This window comes from Thamnophis sirtalis, unplaced genomic scaffold (genome assembly GCF_051295495.1).
Source record: "Thamnophis sirtalis isolate CommonGarterSnake01/CBP01778 unplaced genomic scaffold, rThaSir2_p1.2 scaffold_8, whole genome shotgun sequence".
Classification (NCBI taxonomy): Eukaryota; Metazoa; Chordata; class Lepidosauria; order Squamata; family Natricidae; genus Thamnophis; species Thamnophis sirtalis.
In genome coordinates this window covers 1481701-1505685 of record NW_028261388.1, presented here as the reverse complement: position 1 = coordinate 1505685, position 23985 = coordinate 1481701, and the positions used below count along the sequence as shown (strand labels likewise).

The 23985-nt window shown below is 43.1% G+C and overlaps 1 protein-coding gene across 2 annotated transcripts in view; it reads right to left on the bottom strand.

Moving 5' to 3' along the window:
- The window catches only part of PGM2L1 (phosphoglucomutase 2 like 1), a 38802-nt gene extending 16250 nt beyond the window's left edge, over nt 1-22552 (bottom strand). The window contains exons 1-7 of one of the 2 annotated variants that reach the window (XM_087720946.1): nt 22302-22552; nt 12361-12528; nt 6010-6116; nt 4492-4576; nt 2334-2417; nt 1344-1537; nt 100-289 (exon numbers count right to left, since the gene is read on the bottom strand). In XM_087720946.1, coding sequence (XP_087577072.1) covers nt 100-289; nt 1344-1537; nt 2334-2417; nt 4492-4576; nt 6010-6116; nt 12361-12528; nt 22302-22418 — 945 coding nt within the window. In that variant the 5' untranslated portion in view covers nt 22419-22552. Of the gene's footprint in view, nt 1-99; nt 290-1343; nt 1538-2333; nt 2418-4491; nt 4577-6009; nt 6117-12360; nt 12529-21786; nt 21829-22301 lie in introns of those variants that run through there. The other variant, XM_087720947.1, reaches the window with a different exon arrangement.
- Between the last annotated feature and the right edge of the window lie 1433 nt (nt 22553-23985).

The window sequence follows — 23985 nt, the reverse complement described above, 5'->3', positions numbered from 1 at the left end:
GCCGATCACAGAGGGTGGATCCCAGCTGATCGACTTGGGGAAGACAACAACCTCTCCCTTCCTGTCACCCGCAGAAGCACCGCAGAGACAAAAACCTACCAACACCGATTCTCCTTCTTCGGGATTGGGACATTTGACGGTGGAAAAATCTGGATCGGGGTCTTTTTGTTCGGGGACAGGAATGGGGGGCTGGAAGCCGAAGGCCTGGAAAGCCAGCTGCACGTAGTCGTGCCCCACCCCGTGGAAAGAGGTGTGCACAAACTTCAAGGGGGTCTTTGCGTTCAGCTCTCTGGAATGGAAAACAGTAGGAAGAAAGCGTTAGAGGGCAGCTAGGGCTTCGAACAAACCTTCACCCTCATCCTACACCCGAACTACAGGGCGGGGCATAACCTTTTCCTAGGGGGTCACAGCAAGATCGACAGCAGTTTACAACTTCCGCGACACCTCATTTTAAAGCCCATAAAAAACTGAATTGAATGAGCTATTAAATGTTAAATTTGCTTTAAGAATGGCTGGAAAATTCGATTCGGAAGAACAAAGGATCATTGACAGAATAAAATGCATTGCCTTTCGAGAGGCTCGCGATGCTGGAGCGACGTTTATCAATCGAAAATGGATTGCAAACAAATTGAAACGTCATCCGGATTGGGTTACTGATAATTGGAAGTGGAAGCTCTGATGATTCAGGAGCAAGGTCAAAATCGATATTCGGTTGAAACTTTGAGAATGAATTTGGAAACTGTGTTGAAAAATCTGGAAAATCGAACGGAACTGTTTGAAGATTTGTTGTGTTCTTATCCACCTCGTTTGAATGCTGTTCGAAGGGCTAATGGTGGTCATACTGACTATTAAATCGTGTCAATAAACTCAGTTTTTGATGGGCTTTCGAATGGTGTATGAATTATTTGTGTTGTTATTACAAGTGTTGCTGTGACCCCCTAGGAAAAGGTTATGCCCCGCCCTGTACAGGTATTCACTACTCCTGCAGGCAGTTAGTCCTATCCAGAGGGAAGAATCCACGTGAAACGGCCCACAGGGTTGTTGTTGTGGGAAAAATAGGAGGAGGGAGGCATATTGGGTATGTCCGACACTCAAGTTATTCATAAAACTAATCAAGGTGGGTTAAAAATGTCATCAAACCATACAGTGAGGGTGTTGGAAACGCAAAACCAGGCACTTCCTGTTACTCAGTGAGCAGTTTTATTCATTACTTAAAATATTATCTAATCTTGGTGTCCATTAATGCAGGTAAATACACCTTCCTTCTCTGGAAATTACATTTCTGCTCTTCAACAGGGGACTGCGCTGACAGGAGCACCCACGAATAGGGTCGGGTTTCTTACCGGTGGTAGCAGATTTTTTTCAGGTCCTCCACGTAGCTTGCAGAGATTTTTTGCAGGGGGTCTCGAGTGAGAGGGCTGCAGTCCACCAGATTTTCGTTCCAGGAGTCGTTCCACGGCTCCACACATTCTTCAATGCATTTCAGGATCTCCTTATCGTGCGGGGATGTGATCTGAGCACCGTTTTCCCAGTAGACCTGCAGGGAGAGTTTGCCAAAGTGAGGAATTCGCTTAACCATCAAGTTATGGGCAGAAGTATACAGGTAGTCCTCGACTTATGACTTACAACATCTAACCGGTAGCCCTCAACTTATAATTTACAACAACTAATAACAACTATTATTGAAAGCAAACTGTTCATGTGTAATTTTACCTCCCAGAGACCAGTAAGATCACACAGATTGGGCCTCCTCTGGGTACCATCGGCCGGTCAATGTCGGTTGGCGGCTCCCCGGGGGAGGGCCTTCTCTGTAGCTGCTCCGGCCCTATGGAACGATCTCCCTGTAGAGATCCGGACCCTTACTACTCTTCCGGCCTTCCGTAAAGCCACTAAGACCTGGCTGTTCTGGCAGGCCTGGGGCTGTTGATTATTATCCAGCCCCATTCTAAGCAGTATGCATGTTGTGTAATTTTAATGACTGTATTCTTATTTTAATTTTTATATATGTCCCTTGTCTTGTCTGTGTCTTGTCTTATTGACATTTGTATGCCGCCCAGAGTCTCTAGGGAGTGGGCGGCATACAAATGTCAATAAACCTAAACCTAAGACTGTGGAAGCCTTTCAACAATGGGGTGTGCTCTCATACAGTCTCCAGGTTCTCCAGAGGGCACATGAGAGGGCTATGCACTTGCTGGGAGCACCAAGGACTCCTCATTTTCCAAACCTTTAACACACTGAGCCCAAAAGGTTCACCATCATTGACCTAAGGAGAGAGGGGGAAAAGTTGCAAACCAATTAGTCAATTCAGGCGCTTACAAAGTTTGCTGACCTACCTTGTAGCCATTGTCTTCTTTACGGTTGTGGGAAGCTGTAATCATCACCCCCGCGACCGCTCTGAGCTCTTGGACCGCATACGGCTGCAAAACAAAATTTATTTATATTTAATATTTCTAAACCGCCATCTCCTTCAGAGATCCTGGGTTATATCTATGAACTGTCCAAAATCACGTGTGGTTGACCAAATTCACCCAGGCTTAGCCCCGAGAAGGAACACCGAAGTACGCCTAGAACTGCTATTGGGGGGGGGGGGAATTGGAGCCTTGGAGGAAAGCCATTTTTGGGGGAGGGAAATCATTTTACTTAAAATAAGGAAAATAAAATAAGCCTTTTTAAATGGGAGTTGCATAAAGAGATAACTTAGCACTGCTGTTATGTTAAACGGCATGTCCAGATGTACAAAAGCGTTCTTTGCCTACACAAAAGTGACAAAAATGTTCCACAGGTGCCCAACCACTGTTCGGTTTTAGAAAAGCTACTCTCCAAATTCTATCACTCTGAGGAAGGCAAGGTTTAAATTGTGCAGGATTGTCAACATCCAGAACTTGATTCAAAAAGGACAGCTCACAGATATAACTCAGGAGTAAGAAGTTGCAAGCACAGGTGGTCCTAGATTTGTGACCATAAATGCGCCCAACATTTCTTTGGTGAAGCAAGGCAGTTGTGAAGTGAGTTTTGGCCCATTTTACAGCAGTTGTTAAATGAATCACTGCAGTTGTTAAGTTAGCAGCATGGTTGTTAAGTGAATCTGGCCTCCCCCATTGACTTGGCTTGTCAGAAGGTCGCAAAAGGGTATCTCCTAGCTCTGCAACACTGCAACCGTCACAAATGTCAGCCAGTTGCCAAGGGTCTGAAGTTCCATCATGTGACCATAGAATGCAGCAACAACCCTTAACTGAGAAACGGTCATAAGTCACTTTTTTTCAGTGTAGCCATAACTACAAGTGGTCAGTAAACAAACTGTTGTAAGTCAAGGACAACCTTTCAAATTGTCTCTGAAATTGTCTTTGTTTCATCACACCTACAGGTTGCTGCCAAGACAAGGAACTGCAGGTTAAGCCACACGGAGGAGAGCCTTTTCAGTAGTAGCTCCGACCCTTTGGAACGATCTCCCCGTGGAGATTCGTACCCTCACCACCGTCCAGACCTTCCGCACGGCCCTTAAGATCTGGCTATCCCGTCAGGCCTGGGGATAAAGATCGTAATCTGTCCCCACCCGAATGATGAATGAATGATGTGTACTTTTTTACTTATGTATTGTTTTATGTTTACTGTTTTGTACCCCCCTCCCTATATTTTGTAAGCCGCCCTGAGTCCCCTCAGGGAAAAGGGCGGCCTATAAATAATAAAACTAAAACTAAAACCAATAATGTGTAACTCTTGGAATTATAGTGTAGCAGTTGAATTTTCACATTTTAGGAAATTACTTGATTCAAAAAATAGTAATTAATCATGAAACACAAAGTGGAGAAGAAAGTGGAAACGGCAAGATAAATCTGTTTTTTTCACACCAAGCGATTGGTTAAGGCAGGCTTGACTTAAAACCGGTTGCTTAGCAACTGTTTCAAGTGTTGATTGACTCCTGGGAGCTACTTACAACCCGGTTTCAAAATTCTGAAAGCTGCCACTCTCCATTCAATTGCATTTTGGGTGCTTGGCAACTAGGCCACCTTTATACAGCTGTCTGCAACACCCCACGGTCAGGCAACTGTGATTTACAATGTCTTTTGCAGGAAACAAATGAGTTTGTTTAATGACCATGGCATTCATTTAATAATTGTAATGTTCATTTAACAACACTTAATGAATGCCCCAAAAAAGGGTTTAAATCAGGCGTGGTCACACGAGGACCCACTTAGTGACTGGCACTTGAGGACCCAGTTAATGGCTTACAACCGTAACTGGATCAGTTATGGTTATCAGACACGGACCATCACCGCAATTTTAAGGATGGATGAAGAGATGTTATTGCCTGTAGATTAAGGGGAATCTTCAGTTGCTACAGCACTAACCCCATTTTACTTCTAGGTATGGTGGTTGAGATGCCCAGCTTGATTCAAAACAAAGTGCCACCCAATTCAAGAGCCTTTCATAGCAGAGGTACTAATCCACTCCATGAAGCTCAGTCGGAATTTTTTAAAAATAGCCACTTACCACAAAAGGCGTGGGGACGTATCTTGAGAACAAGTAAACAGGAACTCCCTTTGCAAGCAGGACTGCTGCTGTGAGTCTGGCAAGTCTGCGGAAAACAAGAAATCAAAATACAGGAAATAAATAGCAGAAGAAGAAAAAAATCAGCCATGGGCAAGACTGATAATATGCTACCATAGGAGCTGGAGAACAGCTAAGCAATTTCTTTCATACTGCATTATGTTTCCCTAATTTTGCCATGATAAATAATTTGGTGTTGCAGTTAAGACATCAGGCTAGATACCGAGAGATCACAAGTTCTAATCCTGCCATAGGCATGAAAGGCGGCTGGGTGACTTCAGTGACCAGGAGACTGTGAGTTTTAGTCGCACCTTAGCCATGAAAACTGGCTGGATGACTTTGGTCCAATCACCAGGAGAATGAGAGTTCTAGTCCCATTTTATGCATGAAAGCAGCTGGGTGACTCAATAGCAATAGCAATATAGCAGTAGACTTATATACCGCTTCATAGGCCTTTCAGGCCTCTCTAAGCGGTTTACAGAGAGTCAGCATTTTGCCCCCAACAATCTGGGTCCTCATTTTACCCACCTCGGAAGGATGGAAGGCTGAGTCAACCCTGAGCCGGTGAGATTTGAACCGCTGACCTGCTGATCTAGCAGTAGCCTGCAGTGCTGCATTTAACCACTGCGCCACCTTGGCTCAGTGAATCCTAGTTCCACCTTAGGCACGAAAGCCAGCTGGGTGTCTTCAGTCTTCAGGAGACCAAGAATTCTATCCTACTTTAGGCATGAAGCCACCTACCCTGGGCCAGTCCCTCTTTCTCAGCCCTAGAAAGAAGGCAATGGGGCCAAAACCATTCCTGAAATCTTGCCTAGAATACTGCAGGGACTAATCCAGGTGCTCTCTAGGAGTTTAAAAAAACGAGTTGAAGGCATAAAAAAGTGCCATCTTTCTCAACAGCACAAATTACTACACAGCATACCTTTTCTGGAACCCTAAAGTGCTGAGGGATATAGCAAGCACAGAAACACGGGCCTGTTGAACAAATTTCTCTTCCGAATCAGCTTCATGCCCAAATCAAAATGCTTTCCATATTACAAAATGATTTCAAAAAACACATTTAGGCCCTGTGCATCTGTTGGATTCCAAATAAATTCGATAGGATCGACAGCAAATTCTGCAGGAGAATGTATGATAACTGTACTCATGGTGAAAGGCTAATATTCTGCTTAAATGTTTTGTCTGCAACAAAGGATTTAGCTCTAGATCTACAGCTTCTATTCCATGGCAGCCGAAACGATCCAGATTTCTCTGAACCCTCAGAGAGAATGACGATCTGAATCCAGTCAGGTCTACGAAAAGCATTAATTAACATTTATTACTGGTGCTTATTTGCAGGGGGGAAAATGTGGTTTTCTTTTCCAGATTTGTTCTCCAATTCAAACTATTAATACTGGCCTCTGCGAGAGAAATGGAGGCATTCTTTACTTCTAGACTTTTAAATCTGGACCAAGTCCATACCTGAAGCTGCTGCACATGCTGGTCACCTGGCCTCGCGTGTCATATCCTACCACAAAACCACGTTGCTTGAAGTCAGAAAAACATTGCCCAAGGTATTTGTACATGCCCTGCAGGAAAGGAAAAGAGAGAGAAGGAGGATACAGGATCATTTGCCTGGGCAGAAAACTTAATAGAAGGTTAGGTTTATTGAGGTCATGCTCTATTGCAGGGGTGTCAAACTCAAGGCCTGCAGGCCAGATCCAGCCTGTGGGGTGCTTAAATCTGGCTCACGGGGCCAGCCTGGAAATAGAAGAACCGGCCCATGGTGCCTCTGGCAACCAAAACAAGGTGCTGGGGGCCACACACGGGCATGCCCCGTTTTTGGCCTGGACAGTCTCCTGAAGCATTTGGCCAAAATGGGGTGCAGGGGGTCGAGCAGCATTCTTTTTTGGGGGGGGAAACCAAAGTGCTGGAGGAGACAGTTCAGGTTGAAAATGGGGCGCTGCGCAAGACACACACACCCACGCCCCATTTTGGCACAGAAGGCTGCTGTCTTCCTCCCCCCCACCCCTCAGCCGGCCAGCAGAGATCTACAATGCTGATCTGGCCCTTGAAGAAATCCAGTTTGACACTCCTGCTCTATTGCGTAGACCAGAAGGCATCACTCTTGGATTGGCCTTACATGTTTACCTGCATAATGGTTAAACAAGTTATTTTAGAATTCTTTTTTGTTAAAAGAAATTCAGTACAATTTATTTTTATACCCTTCTCTGTAGATCAGTGTTTCTCAGCTGTATCAGCTTTAAGATGTGTTGACTTCAACTCCCGGAATTCCTGGCTGTCCACTCATCTTAAAGTCAATAAAGCTGAGAAATATTGCTTTAGATGGATCAATAAGTTAATAAAAAGAGATGTGTAATTCCTCCATGCAAAGCTTCCTCAGCCGGAATGATGGAAGAATCTGCCCTTGCTCCATTGTGTTGTTTTGTTCTTCAGCCTGAGAGGAAAATTTGTCATCTTTCTATGCCAGTTTATCAGGAAGGGAAATAACTTCTGTCGATGTGGGTGTGAGTTTTATTGTTATTTATTTTTCAAAATTATACAGCCATCTGTCTCACACAAGTGACTCTGGGCAGCGTACAAATGAAAACATAAAGTGTTTTTCTTTTGAACGATAAGGAGTAATTTTTATTTACATGGGGTCTGTCATGGCCCAAGGTCTCCTACAATGAGCCCCTTGGATCAGCTACTATCTGAAGCTACTGATCCCTGGATCACTTTGCAAGAAAAACAAAAAGAACTAGGTCGCTTTCACCAAGTGCCAATAAGGTGGAGTTAACTGCTAAGGTAAACTTCAACAATGGACAATATTTGCTGAGCAGTAAATAATTTATCCTAGGTATAACGGTCCATTATATCCTCACACAATAAAGATTTCCAAAACAAACATGCCATTCCAGGCTAAAGACAGTGTACTAATTCAGATAATTCTATTTAAGTTAAGTAAATCAATATATCAGCAGCCTCTTTTCTCCACACAACAGCTAACTCCAATAATGCCCCAAAGCTTTCCATTTGTTATTCTTTGGTATCTGGACCACTGTCAGGTTCAAAACGAGTCAGTTAAAATCTTAACTTGTTTTCAGCTCATTTTCTGGATAAGCAAAATTTTAGGGAGGATAGGAAAGCGATAGGATGGGAGGGATATGAAGAAAGGAAGTGAGGTGAAGATCAATCACATAGGCCAAACAACACTCTAACCTCCTATAGTTTATTAAGCTGAGATATGACTGCATGACAGCATAATCTTAAAATGCCCTGCATGACAAACAGAAGAAACTGTGCTACTCCTGAATAAAAGACTGAAGCACTCAGGCAAGGAAAGACTTCACATTCTAACTTGTAATTTTCCCAGGGAGAAACTTTAGTCTACTGTCTACATACCTGACACCTGATATTGTTCTTGACTCACTTTTTTGTGTTCTGCATAGGTGTCCATTCCTTGTGGACTGATTTTTTTTTTATTTCTCCCAAATTAATCATGTTGTGGGGGTTCAAATTATGCACCCCAGATGGTATCTTTGAACAACAGAGGCTCAAAATGGCTATTTTGGGGAATGCTGGTACTTCGGTCAGCATAAATCCCACTCAGGAGACTTAGTGCCTGGATCTTTACCGATTGCTCAATAAATCTGAATTGCATAGTCCTTTTCTTAGGGCTGACTGCAACATGGATTAAACAAAAACAAAAACAAAAAAAAACTAAACCCCTACTTAAAAATGTATAAGTAAAATGTATAGGTAGGGACCAATTCTGGACATTAGTTCCATTTCAAAAACTTCTGGATTCCATTCACTTATTAGAACAGTGTTTCTCCACACCTTGCCCAATTTAAGATGTGTGAACTTCAATTCCCAGAATTCCTCAGCCAGCATGGTTGTTGCTAAGGCTTCTGGGAATCGAAGTCTACACATCTTGAAGCTGCCAAGATTGAGAAATGCTACCCTAAAGATATAACCAAGAGACCTCAAAATGAGCTGTGAAAGGCAATGTTGAAGAAAATCTGGATTTTCCAAGACATGCTACAGCAGGGCTGCCCGAGGAATTCTGGGAGTTGAAGTCCACACATTATTAAGTCAGCAAGGCTGAGAAACACTGTAGTAGAAAGAAGGATCCTGGATGTGGAAGTCAGAGGTTAAACCAAGTTTCTACAGTTTTACTTGGACTTTCTTGGATATAAACCACCCTGTTCTATCTCTATCTTCTAAGTAGAATCAATGGGGCAATAAAAGGTTGATATAGGGAATATTGGGGGGGGGGAGGGAGGTAAGGATCAAAAGTAACCCTTTACCCAACTACAAGCCAGCCTACTAAAGGCTACTACAGATGCAAATGCAGTTAGAACATAAAGAGCAACTACTGCTAAGTGCAATTTGCAACTTACCCAAGATATATCACTGGATGGATAAGGCAGCTGACCGATCTTCCTCAATTAAACATGGACACTTGGCTGGCAGTTAGGATAAGATCAAGAAAACACACCTTCATTAACCCCCCCCAAAAATGCTCACTAGTCCTGGGGTGACTACTGAAAATTTACAAGACATCAGCATTATTCTCTTGTGGCAGCATTAATTCCTTCCTCTTCTTCCCTCCCTCCCTCCAAAAATTGTGTGTGTGTGTGTGTGTGTGTAAAAAACAAACAAAATGTTAAAAAGTTATGGTATTTATGTAGTTACTTACCAAGCACATCTAAATTACCTAAATCCAAGGACATCCAGCCCTTGGTTATCAATGGAGACCAAGTGGAGCAAGTGGCCAGTTTTAAGTTTCTGGGTGTTGTGGTCCATGAGGAGCTGACCTGGGGCAACTCACACTGCAGCTCTGGCCAAAAGGGCCCAGCAGAGATTAGACTACCTGAGGCTTCTCAGGAAACAACACCTGAATGAAAAACTGCTAGTGACCTTCTACTGCTACACCATAGAGAATACTTTAACTTACTGCACCTGTGTCTGGTTTGCCAACTGCACAGGGGCAGATAGGACAGACGCTCCAGAGGGTCAACGACATTGCCCAGAGGATCATTGGCTGCCCCCTCCCCTCTTTGGAAGAGCTTTATAACCCACCCACCCCCGCTGCCTTAAGAAAGTTCAAAACCTTCCCAAAGATCCATCTCATCCTGGGCACCCTTTTTTTTGAACTATGACCATCTGGCAGACGGTACAGGACAATAAAAACAAGGACAAATAGGCTGAAAAACAGCTTCTCTCCCAGGGAGTAACTATGTTGCATTCTAATGTATAGTGTAATATTAATGCAGTATCAGGGGTTTTCAATTCAATTGTGTAGAACGTGATGTGTGTTTTTATTTTATTTTTTTATAGTTTTCTTATGTATAATGTATACTGAAGATGGCATTTAATTTCACTGTACAAGGTGCAATGACAATAAAATAAAATAAACTTAATTATATTAAAGTAACCAAAACATCTTTACGATCCCCAAGGCATGTCACAACCTTTGAGCACCCCTAACGTTTGGAAATTGAAAGCTGAAAAAATCTGACACGCCCTAAATGGAGGATTTGTTCATAACCAAATAACCACAAAAATTCTCCTAGATCAAAAGAACAGCAGAGAAAGGCTACCCATGAAACCCACAAGAAGTAGGGAAGCAAACATCCAGCAGCCCAGAATGTAATCAACAAAACGCAGCCCCAGAGACTCCCTGGTGTCTGAACATGAACTTCCTCCCAGAAACGCCTGTTAAGATTTATCAGCCAATCTCCAACTGCACATTCTTCCCAGCAAACCAAAACACAAAGCCAGCACGTGCTGAGCAGGCTTTCAGAGCATGACCAACTTGGGAGTCAAGAAAAAGGAAGTTCAGAGTTTGGCATGTTTCCACAGTGATCCAAGGCCTCTTGAGTCTTGACCTGCTCCATTCCTGATCCTATTAATTCATGTTTACTTTACTGCACAGCAAATCTTGCTGGAGACATCTCCCCGGCTATTCAATCCTGCGCACCCAAACACAACCACTTCATATTTCGAATACTCATAACAAAGATTGTTAATAAGTTCACCACTCACACATGGTCAATTCGGAGAAAAGAGAATGAAGAACGAAAGCCTCTGTTTATACAGGTAGTCCTTGACTTACAACCACAATTGAGTCCAAAGCTTCTGTTTCTAAGTGAGATGTTTGCCCCACTTTACGACTTTTCTTGCCACAGTTGTGAAGCGAATCACTGCAGTTGTTCAGTTAGTAAGAAGGCTGCTGAGTAAATCTGGCTTCCGCACTGACTCTGCTTGTCAGAATGTCACAAAAAGGGATCACGTGACCCCAGGACACTACAACCATCATAAATATGAACCCATCTCCAAGCACCTGAATTTTGATCACGTGATGATGGGGATCCTGCAATGGTTGTAAGTGTGAAAAAGGGGTCATAAGTCTCTTTTTCAAACAGTCATTAAATGGACTGCCAAAGTATACATGAACCATGCTGCCTCACTGCCACAGCCTTCCTTGGAATGTCACTTTCGCCCAAGATTTTTTTTAAAAAAAAAATCAGATAAAAAAGCGATGTTCCCTTCATTGGAAATGACAGCACTTCAAGCCACGAGCATTTTGCTTCTTAATAGGGCCACGCGACAATAATTTGAGTTCATTTCTAAATGCGTTTCCTCAGGGTTTCTTCCATTTAAATCTTTTTCTTAAAAAAACCACATAATATTCTGGCAGGCTCAGGAAAAACAAACCCTCTCTGTTTTTAATATTCCTACAGGAAGCTCAGAAGAGCAATCCCTGTTCCACTTTATTGTTTTATCTTGCAAGGGAAGTTTAAGCCAAGTTCACCAATAACCCCAAGCATTTTTTTCCCCCTGTTTAGAATTACTTAACAAGACTGGGCGAATCTGTTTCGTTGAACGCTCAGTGCCTAGTCAAAGGAAGAAGGGCTGTGGACAGCCTCCACAATGCCAAAATCTCCAAAGCAATGCCAGCTCTTGCTTCCTCCAAGTCCTGCCTCAGATACCCTTCTCTTAGTGTAAATCCACGGTTCTTCTATGCCAGTGTTTCTCAACCTTGGCAACTTGAAGATGTCTGGACTTCAACTCCCAGAATTCCCCAGCCAGCGAATGCTGGCTGGGGAATTCTGGGAGTTGAAGTCCAGACATCTTCAAGTAGCCAAGGTTGAGAAACACTGTTCTACGCTACTGAAAATTTGCCTGCAACCGCAATGCTAAATGGACAGCAACAGCAGAAATTCAGAAACGGCAGAAAATCAGCCAAATGTCGCTTCTCCATCTCTCTCTCCCTTTCCATTTTGCCCTTTTCTGCTGCATTTTTTCAAACGGAAATTTGGCAGCGAGCGGAGGAAACACAACTTGCTTTGCTTTATTGTCCGTTTTTGAGCCTTTTTAGTTGAAGAGTATGGCAGAAACATTTTAGATCAATGTTTCTCAACCTTGGTAACCTGAAAATGATTGGACTTCAACTTAGTAGTTGACGTCCATACATCTTAAATACATCTTATATACATTTTAAGGTTGAATTCTGGGGCAAAGTACACAGATCTTAAAGTTGAATTCTGGGATTGGAAATCCACACAAAATCCTAGTTGAATTCTGAGAGTTAAAGCCCACCAATCTCAAAGTTGCCGAGTTTGAAGACCCCTGCTTTAGATGTACCCAGGATGTATCAGAGGCACGTCTCATATTAAACAATGTTTTTTTTTAAATTTGTTTTTCCGATTCAGGTTACGTCTTTCATGCATTATGGGGCACCAACAAAGCATCTGGTGTCCTATGTAGGACAGAGGAGAGGGGCGAAGAGCTTTTAGCCTTCACAATGGCTCTGGAACTCACCTGGGTCGACTGGATCACGGTAAGATCGTTGATGTAGCAGAAGCCAGCCCCCATGGCGGAACGGAGACCGGCGGTCCCAAAGGTCAGCCTGCGGCACAGACGATCACGCAGCTCCTTATTCTTCCCATTTCGTAACAGATTTTCAATCTGCTCTTTGGTTTTAGGATTCTACAAAGGAGACAATTGGCAGGATCAGACTTCACGTGCTATAACCACGTGCTCCTAGTGGGCTAATGACTTTGTAAAGGAAGTCATGCCATCTAGTAGAGAAACTCATAGAAAAGAATATCTGTAGCTTGAACTGTGGGGTCCTTGATGCCCTCTGTGGTTGGTGGTTTTCTTGCAGGCGTTTCATTAGCAAACTAAGCAACATCATCAGTGCTAGAAGGAAGTGAGGTAAACCACGAGCAAACCAAACATCCTTCTAACACTGATGATGTTACCTAGTTTGGCAATGAGACATCTGCAAGAAAACCGCCAGTCTCAGAGAGCACCAAGCACCCCAGAGAGTCATGCTATCATACAATTAATCAAGCAAGCCACTTAAGCCAAGAACATCTTCACTGCTCGCAAGAGTGAGTGGGAACCAAGCCTGACTCAACTCAGCTTCCCGCTTCCCTAGCCGCGCATCAGCAGAGGCTGCCTGAAAACCTTTGGAGCTATGGCAAGGTTTCTCTCTACTGACTCTTCCACGCTGGCCTATTTATTTATTCATTCATTCAAATTTGTTATAGCTGTCCAAATCCAATGGGACTCTTGAGTGGCGTACAGAATTTTTAAAAGGAAAATCCATAAAAAGAGATAAAAACATAAAACTATGCAGACAGCCTGGAACTAAAACGACCTTAAAGACACTCCAAATGAACAAAAACAAAATAGGGCTCCTCAAAATACCCTACAGGCAGCCCTCGACTTATGACCACAGTTGAGCCCAAATTTCCATTGCTAAGCAAGGTTAAGTTAAACCAGTCGTGCCCATTTTACAACCTTTTCTTGCCTTTGTTGTTAAACGAATCACTGCTGTTGTTAAGTGAATCGTGTGATCTCTAAGCAATCCAGCTTCCCCCATTGGCTTTGCTTGTGGGAACATTACAAATAGCGATCATGTGACCCTGGGACTCTGTAACCATAGTAACTACCTGCCGGTTGCGAAGCATTCGACGTCTGATCATGTGACCTGGGGGGGGAAATGCTGCAACAGTCATAGGTGTGAGAACTGGTCACAAATCACGAGGTTACAAGGGCACTGAAAAAAGTGACTTCTGACCAGTTTTCACCCTATAACTGTTACAGCCTCACACACAGTCACGTGATCAAACTTGGTTGTGGCATCCTGGAATGGCCATTTTCATCCTTCCCAGGCAAGCAAAGTCAATTAGGGAAGCCAGAATCACTTAATGACCGCATGATTCACTTAACAACTATAGTGATTTGCTTACAAAGCTGATGGGGGGCATAACTCATTTAACAATTGACCTGCTTAACAACATAAATTTTGGGTTCAATTGTGGTTCTATGTAGAGGATGACATGTATTCCATGTATTTGTTTTGTACAAGCCAATAAATAAATGCTCTTGCTTCTTATATTCCACTCAACAACAACCCTGTGAGGTGGGTTGGGCTGAGAGAGAATGAGAGGCCAAAAGTGACCCAACCAGCTTTTATGTCTAAGGAAAGACTGATGTAGAAGAACTCGGGTCAGTCCAGAATCAAACCAGCACATTCCTAATGGGCTCATACAATTGCACAAACTGATAATTTAAAGCATGTTTTAAATTCCAAGACATACTTACAGAAATTGTGCAAGCAGAAGGAATTGCAAAATACAAAACAAAAACAGTCTATCATTCTACACTGAGCCCGCATTAACAATCAAAGTTCTGAATTTTATCTGCAACCTTCTGTAGCTATAACTTCTGTTTTACTGCTATTTTAATGTGATTAAAATGTGAAAACCATATTTGTGGCTTTGTTTTAATGCTGTAAAATGCTCAGAGTTGTTGCCTTGAGGTGAGATGGGCAGCAAACAAATTTAATAAATACTAAGAAATAATAAACTATTAAATACAAAAAACAATCATAATTCAAATGTCAGAAGTCACTTTGATTATAGTCAATAAAAGCCCAGAACAAAGCCACAACCTGTTTATAATTGGAGGAAAATTTTGTTGCTGATCTCAGAAAGCCTTGTACATGCTATCATTTGTTTTGCCAAATTCTTTCTGTGAAACCCAAGGAATTTGCAAAGCTGCGTGTTTATGCTTTCATGTTTCTGCCAAACATGAAGATGGCTGGCTGGTAAGAAGATAGATCACCGGGAGTGCAATTTGTACTGCATAACATGCCCTGCAGCTTCTGATTTAGGTGCAACTGCTTAAAGAAAATTCATGCATAATAAAATCCCAGATGGATCCCAAGCTGATCTCTGCAGCTCACAGGCACTTTAAAAAGGCAACGGCATCTAGAGTCCCAGGGGTGAGTGAGAAGCCTGACCTTTACCACAAAGGGGTCAGCCAGCAGCGGGATCCAGGGAACTGCCAGCCATTGGTCAGTTGGTGGAAGTTGAAAAATAGATATATCAAAGAAAAGAATGTTTTTTATTTTATTAATTAATTAAATTTATTTGCTGCCCACCTCATTTCAAAGCAGCTTAGTTACTTGGCATCCAGATCTGGCTGACCTTGGAAAGAACTCAGCGAATATCAGCCTTGAATAAAAGAACATGCTCTCCTGTTAAAATCATGAAATTTGATGGAGCTGAACGTGACTCAGAACATCATTTGCACATGAATTAGATGAGGTAAACAGGCTGTGTCTAATTCGTGTGCAAATGATGTTCTGAATCACTGTTCAGCTCCATCAAACCGAAGTAAAAATGAAGCGTTTCACAGGACGAGAACTTTACACTGCCTTGAACAGTGAAAGGAGAGGAAAATGCATTTTACATTTTAATAGGAAAATTCTCATTGCGTATACTATAAATCTTTGAGGTTTATTCATGCATGATCAAATCTAAGTCACTCAAGATTCATGTGTTTCTGTCTGGTATGGCAGAAGAGGAAAGCGTTCAATACCATCACAGAACAATTTTCCCCAATGCATGGATGGGTGTTTCCAACAGGAAGAAATACTGTTCTATTTTTCAAGGTCTTTTAACTTTTCTTGGCAACCCCCCCCCCCCGAAAATTTAGGATTATGGATCTTAATTAAGATCCATAATCCCAAATTTTCTGTTTTTGTAACATCAGTCAGCAATTATATAGTTTAAATGTGCAAATCATGGAATACCCTGCCTACGGAGGCATGGAATAACACCTCTTTCTCTCTTCTCTGAGAATTTAAGGGAAGGTAGACTGCAAGTACCAATCTGATGGTGGTTTAAAACAGTACTCTTTCCTCAAATTACCAAGAATCACTTAAACAGTCAGAGATGGTTAAAAAAAAAGAAAAAAAAGAACAGTACCTAATTTACAGCCATTCATTTAAAGTTACATCATTGAAAAAAGTGACATGACCATTCTTCATGTTTACAACCATTGCAGGATCCCCATGGTCACATGATCAAAATTCAAATGCTTAGCAACTAGGAAATTTTGGGCCCACCCTGTAGTTTTCCATCAGCTGGAATGTTTCCATACAGGGCACAGAATATGACATTTGAGTTAAAAGCCATTTAAGATTCTGCTAGAAAGAGCACTAGGAGGAGATCGCCTTTAGACAATCCTGATAAGGTTCAGTAGTTCCCAAATCTCTTTTATCTGTGGTCCAACGTAACGATCTGTTTACCCAGCAACAGAAATTCTAGCTCCTGTGAAAAGAATGCCACACTGGCATTGGTACAGACTTCTCTGCCCAAATATTAACTACGTACTCAAAAGAATTCAACCTCCTGTTAATAAAGATGGTAATTCAGCCTTGTTAAATGTGACAAAAGAATTAGCCAGCTTGAATTTCCTTATTACAAAACCACTTAGCATGTGGTTTACCTGCAATTAGTGCTTTGTCTTTGCTTGCTGTACAATATATATATATATATATATATATATATATATATATATATATATATATATATATATATATATATATATATATATATATATATATATATATATATATATATATATATATATATATATATATCAGCACAAATAAAACACAAAATATAACAAAGGCAACAGTAAAAATATTGGGTTTCTGTCGTGATGGACTCTTGTGACGAGCCGATTGACAGATGATGGAAGCAGTTAGCTTCCTCCCATAATTGGGGCTTACCAGGGGTTGTGACACTAAATATATACCTTCTTCCCTGGCTTCAGCTGATAAGGAGGAGACCTGTGGCTTAATGGCTAAGACCTCTGCCTAAGATGCAATACAGCACAGGTTCGAATCCCAGTAAGGGTATGGCTAGCTGATGAGAGCTAAATAGCTTGAAATAGATCTATACTAGTCTCCCTTTATTTATTTATCAGCACAAATAAAACACACACACACACACACAAAATGGGCCTTACTGTGAGCTTCTCTCCCTAATAAATGCAGGTAAGATTGCAATACAGGTAGTCCACAACTTAAGACCACAATTGAGAACAGAATTTCCATTTGCTGAGCCAGGTGGTTGTTAAGTAAATCTGCCCGCCCCCCTCCTCTTGCTGGAAGCCAGCTGAGAATCTTGCAAATGGTGACCAAGTGACCTTGGGATGCTGCAGCCATCGTAAATACATGCCAGTGGCCAAGGGTCCAAATTCTGATCCCCTGACTATGGGGATGCTACGGTGGTTGTGAGTGGAAGCCTGCTCAAACAGGAAATGTAATGGTGGACCAAACTGTACTCTCCAGCCTGGCAATATGCAGAACCTCTTCAAGTCAAGCTTCACATGAAAAATATCCTTTCCACGTCATTTGCCCGCAGTAACAGTAGAAAGGGAGGCGGGAAAAAACAATATTTGGAAATCTGACAATAAGCGAAAGGCAGCAAAGCAAGAAGCGGTTGCTAGAATGATGAACAGGTTTTCTCAAAGCAAGGTCATATTCCTGGCTGAGAACATCCAAAGTTCCAGTAAGAACTGATGTTATTTCTAGATACATAGCACCAATGTCTTGCATTAGCTAACCCTTTGCTGTTGGGAAATAAGGAAAATGAACTCTCGTTTAATCATAAACAACATCAGATCACAATTTTAACCTTCAGATCTACTATAAGATACCGTTTAGCATGGAGGGGGGAGTGAGGGGGGGGGCAGGTCTAACTGACTGCCTGGCCAATGTGGCCTCCAAAAACTCTGCAGGGTTTCCTGTGACTTCAGCCCTGAGCGAGTAGGGAATAAAGTTCATTTTTTCCCCCACTTGTGGCAATCAAGTTCATTCTGCCCAAGTGCATCGCATAATTCCTTCACCTTTGCATCTAAGGTAGTATTTCTCAACCTTAGCAAGTTTAAGCTGTGTAGATTTCAACTCTACGAAGGAACTCCATCCTGATTCAGTTGAAATACGTACAGTTAGTCCGCGACTTATGACAACAAATGGAGACCAGAATTTATGCTGCGAAGTGAGAAATTTGTTAAGTGGGTTTTGCCCCATTTTATCTCTGTTTTACCTGGCCAAGCCAGGAGCAGAATCTGCGATTAGCTGAACATTAAAAGCCAGTTCTCTGCTTCTGCCGGCATCCCTCAAATCCGAGCAGTAGCTTCCACTTTCTCCTCTTATCTGTGCATCTGGTGGCATGTTATTAATCATTTCCTCTATCCCATTTTAGAGACAGCTGCAGCCTAAAATAAGCTTCCCAGCCCAAGGGGAGTTCTTGAAGCAAGCAAATTGAAGAGCTCCACAATTTGAGAATGTCATTTGGATGGCCCCTCTCTTTGGGGTTCATAATCTCTGAAAGATCCAACACTAATATAGGCTTCATATAGAATATTAAGCATGCTGGCTGGGGAATTCTGGGAATTGAAGTCCACATCTTAAAGTCGCCAAGCTGAGATACACTGTATTAAATATTCTTTCCAAAACCAATGTTTTCTTATGAAAACATCAGCACACAAAATTCTGTGACCTGTAAGACATTTTTTCACATGAAGAAGCTACACGGTTTATGGAATTATTCTAGGTATTACAGAATGTCTAGGATTCCTACAGGTCTAGTCTTCTAAGCATCCTAAGATGCAAAAGTCAGCAGCTTTAAAGCATCTACAACATACATACATACATGGCCGGATTTTCCTATAGGCTAACTAGGCTTCAGCCTAGGGCCTCAAGATCAAGAGGGGCCTACATTCAAATTGTTAGCAAAACTAAAATTACACTATTCTAAAAACAGTGAACACTAAAACACTGAACCGAAAATAAGGAGAAATTCTACGCATATGACTAATAAACAAACATAAAAATGTATTGGTTAAGATCGTTCCGCGGCAGTTGGGGAGCCCGCCCACGTTCACGGCACCGGCGGTCGGGCGAGAGGCGCGGCCGTTCCCAGTAGCCACCCCGTCGACGCGGAGCCCACCAGCAGCCAGGCAGGTGAGGGCGAGGGGGCCGAGCCGGGTAGCTGAGCGCAGCAGGGGAGGCGGCTGGCCTCGCTGCCTTTGCCGCAGAGCAGAGCCGCCCTCCGTCAGGAGGCCAGCTATATATATTGATATATATCACAGTAATTATGTATTTTATTGTCTCTCATGTAATTTACAAAGTTAAAAATGGGAGGTGAAAGGGCCTCATAAGTGGAATAGCCTAGGGCAGTGATGGGCAACCTTTTTGGCGTGGTGTGTCAAAAATAGGCAAAAAATCGAGCATAACTCGCGTTGTGTGTCACTTCGACAAAAACATAAGACTCTCTGTGCCGGCCTGACTGGAGAGAGGCGCGCACTGTTCCCGCGCTCCTCTCCTGCGGGTCCTCCCTCGCCTCGCTGATGATGTGTGTGCGCACGGCACGCACGCCTTACCAGCAGCCCCTGCGCTCAGAAAGGGGCGGCGGCGATACAGTAAGTGAGTGTGGGCGGGGGAGATCACACGTCCCGTCCCCCCGTTCCTCCAGCACAGATTCTTTCATCCTCGGCGGCCGTGCAGGAGCCGAGGATGAATCGCATGAAATCCTGTGCGTGTCACCCCAAATGGCTACGCGTGTCAGCACTGACACGCGTGTCATAGGTTCGCCATCACTGGCCTAGGGCCTCTTTTCATCTAAATCCGGCCCTACATACATACATACATACATACATACATACATACATACATATATACACACACATACACACATATATACATACATACACATACATACACCGGTGTATAACGGTATATAGTCCTTTTGCCTAAAAACAAAGATTTCCATATAAGGTTATTGTGGTGAAATGGACGGCACTGACTAAAATGTGGGATAAGGGGAGACTAATGGAGTGTCCATTGCCACATACTGGAATTTTATTTAATATATGCTCCCTAGTTTTACTGTGCAATACAGCCAGACTTAGGCAGAACCTCCCCTCTGCCAGTCATCCACAGATAATGCTCGTTAATTTCCAAAAACGACTCCGGCTTTTAGATAGCTCTCACACCCTGTGCATATTTTTCCCCTCTTCAATACTAGTAGATTTCCTATAAGGTCATCAAACATTCTGGACAGGGAAAAACCTGAAATAAGGTAGCCAAAAGAGTGCAAAAGAATGCCAATTGGAAGTCATTTCCAAAAGTGGAAAAAGAAAGCATGCAAAGGGTTATAAATAGAAATAGCACTAGAAAGCACGAATTTGTGTGTTTGCTATCCATTTCTAAAATGTCTTTATCTTCCCAAAATGAGATGAAACTCTAGGTTTCTCTATTCTCTAGATTTAATAAGTGAATTAATCTTGCATTATTTTATAGTTTATTCTGTCCTGATTTTTTTAAAATTTATGTTCGCCTGTCATATATGCAAAACATTTTACTGTACAAGAACTGATGTATTTTTATATTCTATTGTAATAAGAGTAGAATGAGTTCAATTTTGTAAGGAAATGAACTTTAAGACCAAACACAAGCTATAGTGTGTATATGTGTGTGTGTGTGTGTATTGTATATGTATATTCTATTCTTCCAGAGAGATGCTATAAAACCTGTGAGCAGCTTAAGATAAATCAACTTACTCATGTTATTTCATAGCACCCCAAGGCAGAATAGTGTGTATGTATGTATGTATATGTGTGTATGTGTGTGTGTGTGTGTGTGTATTTATATATGTGTGTGTGTGTGTGTGTGTTTATTTGTGCTGATAAATAAATAAAGGGAGACTAGTATAGATCTATTTCAAGCTATTTAGCTCTCATCAGCTAGTCATACCCTTACTGGGATTTGAACCTGGGCTATATTACATACTAGGCAGAAATCTTAGCCATTAGGCCACAGGCTCTTATCCGTTATCAGCAAAGCCAGGGTGAAAGGTAAATAGCTAAATAGCTTGAAATAGATCTATACTAATCTCCCTTTATTTATTTATCAGCACAAATAAAAAAACACAAATATAACAAAGGCAACAGTAAAAATATTGGGTTTCTGTCGTGATGGACTCTTGTGATGAGCCGATTGACAGATGATGGAAGCAGTTAGCTTCCTCCCATAATTGGGGCTTACCAGGGGTTATAAAAAAAGTCTAATATATATATAGTAATAGCAATAGCAGTAGACTTATATACCGCTTCATAGGCCTTTCAGGCCTCTCTAAGCGGTTTACAGAGAGTCAGCATATTGCCCCCAACAATCTGGGTCCTCATTTTACCCACCTCGGAAGGATGGAAGGCTGAGTCAACCCTGAGCCGGTGAGATTAGAACCGCTGAACTGCTGATCTAGCAGTAGCCTGCAGTGCTGCATTTGACCACTGCGCCACCTTGGCTCTTATACACATATACATATACATATACATATACATATACACATACATACATACATACATACATACATACATACATATATATTTGATGCAGAGAACTGCAAAGCATCCATTCCCCCTCAGACATTTTCTCTCACTGCCTATCCTGACAGGATTTACAAGGCTACATCGCACTGAGTATTTCTTAAAACAATACTGTTTCAGGATGTGGTGTCGCAATTACATAAAGCCGGCTTCTGGAGAAAGAGAAAAGCATTTCCAAACACATTATCATCTCCCTCCCACCCCAAGATCAGACAGTCTGTAATAGCTCCTCTCCCCTCTGACAAAAGCGCCAGCCTGTGCATACAATTTGTGGGTCCCCCCCAAAACAGGAGCCACCAAAACCTCGATTCCCGCCCCCCCCCCACATCAATTCATGTAAAGGAACAGGGTCCTTCCAAGGGACCTAACCATGAATTCCTCCCACACACCACAGACACTGGGTGCCAAGGACAGCGACAGCAAAGGAAAAAAGCACATTTTGGCACAAACAGGCCATTTGTAAAAGACGACAACAACAATGGCAACAACCAGCTGTGGTCCTGTCTTGGTGGACATTCCTCCAACATCCTTCCCAGCCCAGATTCTGCCAGGTGGGCAAAACCTGGGCTGGTCTCCAGGCTGGGTTGGCATCGCCAAATGCCCACTTACCTGACCTTGCCAGGAGCCCCCCACTCCCCCCAACCCCCAAAGACCAATCCCCCTTTATCTATTTATTTCTTATTCATTCCTATTTTGAGTAGATTGGGGGTCTCACCCCCCCTAAAGGCCACGCCCCCTTATCTATTTATTCCTTATTAATTCCTATTTTGGGTAGATTGGGGGGTCTCACACCCCACACACACCCCAAAGGCCATTCCTTCTTTATCTATTTATTCCTTATTAATTCCTATTTTGGGTAGATTGGGGGGTCTCACACCCCACACACCCCCAAAGGCCACCCCTCCTTTATCTATTTATTCCTTATTAATTCCTATTTGGGGGCAGGTTGGGAAGGGGGATTGGGGGTGGGGTCTTTCCCAGTGCCCACACACACACACACACACCTTGTCCCAGCTGAGCCACTGCCCCACCGCCCGGTCCAGCTGGGCGTCCCCGGTGCTGCAGCCGATCAGCAGGTTGGAGTTGACATCCCCCAGCACCACGTCCCGGGGGTCGCCCATGGCTCTGGATAGCCCTGGAGGGCGAGGGGGGTTTCTAACAAAGGAGAACGGGGGGAAAACGGGAGTGGGGGGGTCAGGCGGTCGACCCAGCTGCGGCGGCGGCGCTCCCCGTTCACACGTGCAACTGCAGGCAGAGCGACCTGCAGGCGGGGGAGGATCGAAGGGGGAGGTCACGTGACCGCCTGCTCCTCCCGGTAGCCCCCCTCCCCTCTCTGCCTGTCTGAGGGGCTCTCGGGAAGGGCGGGGGAGGGGGGGGGAGTGGCGAGAGCAGGGGGGGAGGAGGGGCTTCCCCAAAAATGGTCGGGGGGAGGGGCTTCCCTAAAATAAGCGGGGGAGGGGCCTGTCAATCTTCCCTTCTGCCCCTTCCCCCCCCCAGCTGTTTTTCCTGAGGTAATTCCTTTTTCCTCACAAAAATTGCTGTGGGAGGGGGGAAAAGCCATAATTGAGGTTTTAGATAAGCGTCCTATAAATATTGGGAAGAGAAAAAGAGGGGAGGGGGGCAGACAAGACCCCCCCTCCTCATCCTCCTCGCATGACGACCATCGCCGCAGCCTCCCCGTTTCTTTTTCTCTCTCTCGCGCGCGCGCCAAAAAATAAAAGCGCTCCTCGGCAACTGCCTCCTCTGAGGGAAAAGGCGGCGGCGGTTTGTGCGCATGCGCTGAGCGCCCCCCCCATGGGCGGAGAAAGTGAAGCCGCCGCCGTGAAGGGCCCCGCCCATCCATGCCTTCGTCAGCTCGAGCCGCGGGCGCTGCTGGGAAATGTAGTCGGGGGGGCCTTTCCCCAACACGCCCTTTCTTTCTTTCTTTCTTTCTTTCTTTCTTTCTTTCTTTCTTTCTTTCTTTCTTTCTCTCGTTCTTCCTTTCTGTCCATCTGTCTGTCTTTCCGTCTGTCTTTCTCTTTCTTTCTAAATTTTTATGTTTCCTATCTCCCCTAAAAGGTAACTGGATGACTTACAAATTCTTTGTTTTTCTTTGCCTTTCTCTCTTGTTCTTTCTTTCTTTCTTTCTTTCCTTTCTCTTTCCTTTTTTCTCTTTCTTACTTTTTATCTCTCTTGTTCGTCGTTTCTTCCTTTCTCTCTTGTTTCTTTTCTTTCTTTTTCTCTCTCCTTCTATCTCTCTTGTTCGTCCTTTCTTCCTTCTTTCCTTTCTCTTTTATTTCTTTTTTTCCTTCTTTCTCTTTCTTTCTTTTGTCTCCTATCTCTCCCAAAAGGTAACTGGATGACTTACAACTTCTTTCTTTCTTTCTTTCTTTCTTTCTTTCTTTCTTTCTTTCTTTCTTTCTTTCTTTCTTTCTATGTTATTACTATTTATTAAATTTTAATGCCACCCGTCTCCACTACAGGATGAAGGTCATTTCTGACTCCTAGTACTGGACACCTCAGGTGTCAATAGACCAATAGAAAATCAACTTTATTTACACACAATTCAAAAGAGACAATAAAAAAGCCAAGAAGGAAACAAAAATAAAAGACCAGAATGCTTCCTCTTCAGCAGCCAACGCCTAGATAAGCAGGGATTAACCCCAGACAAACAATCAAGTAGAAAACAATACCCTAATGAAGGAATTA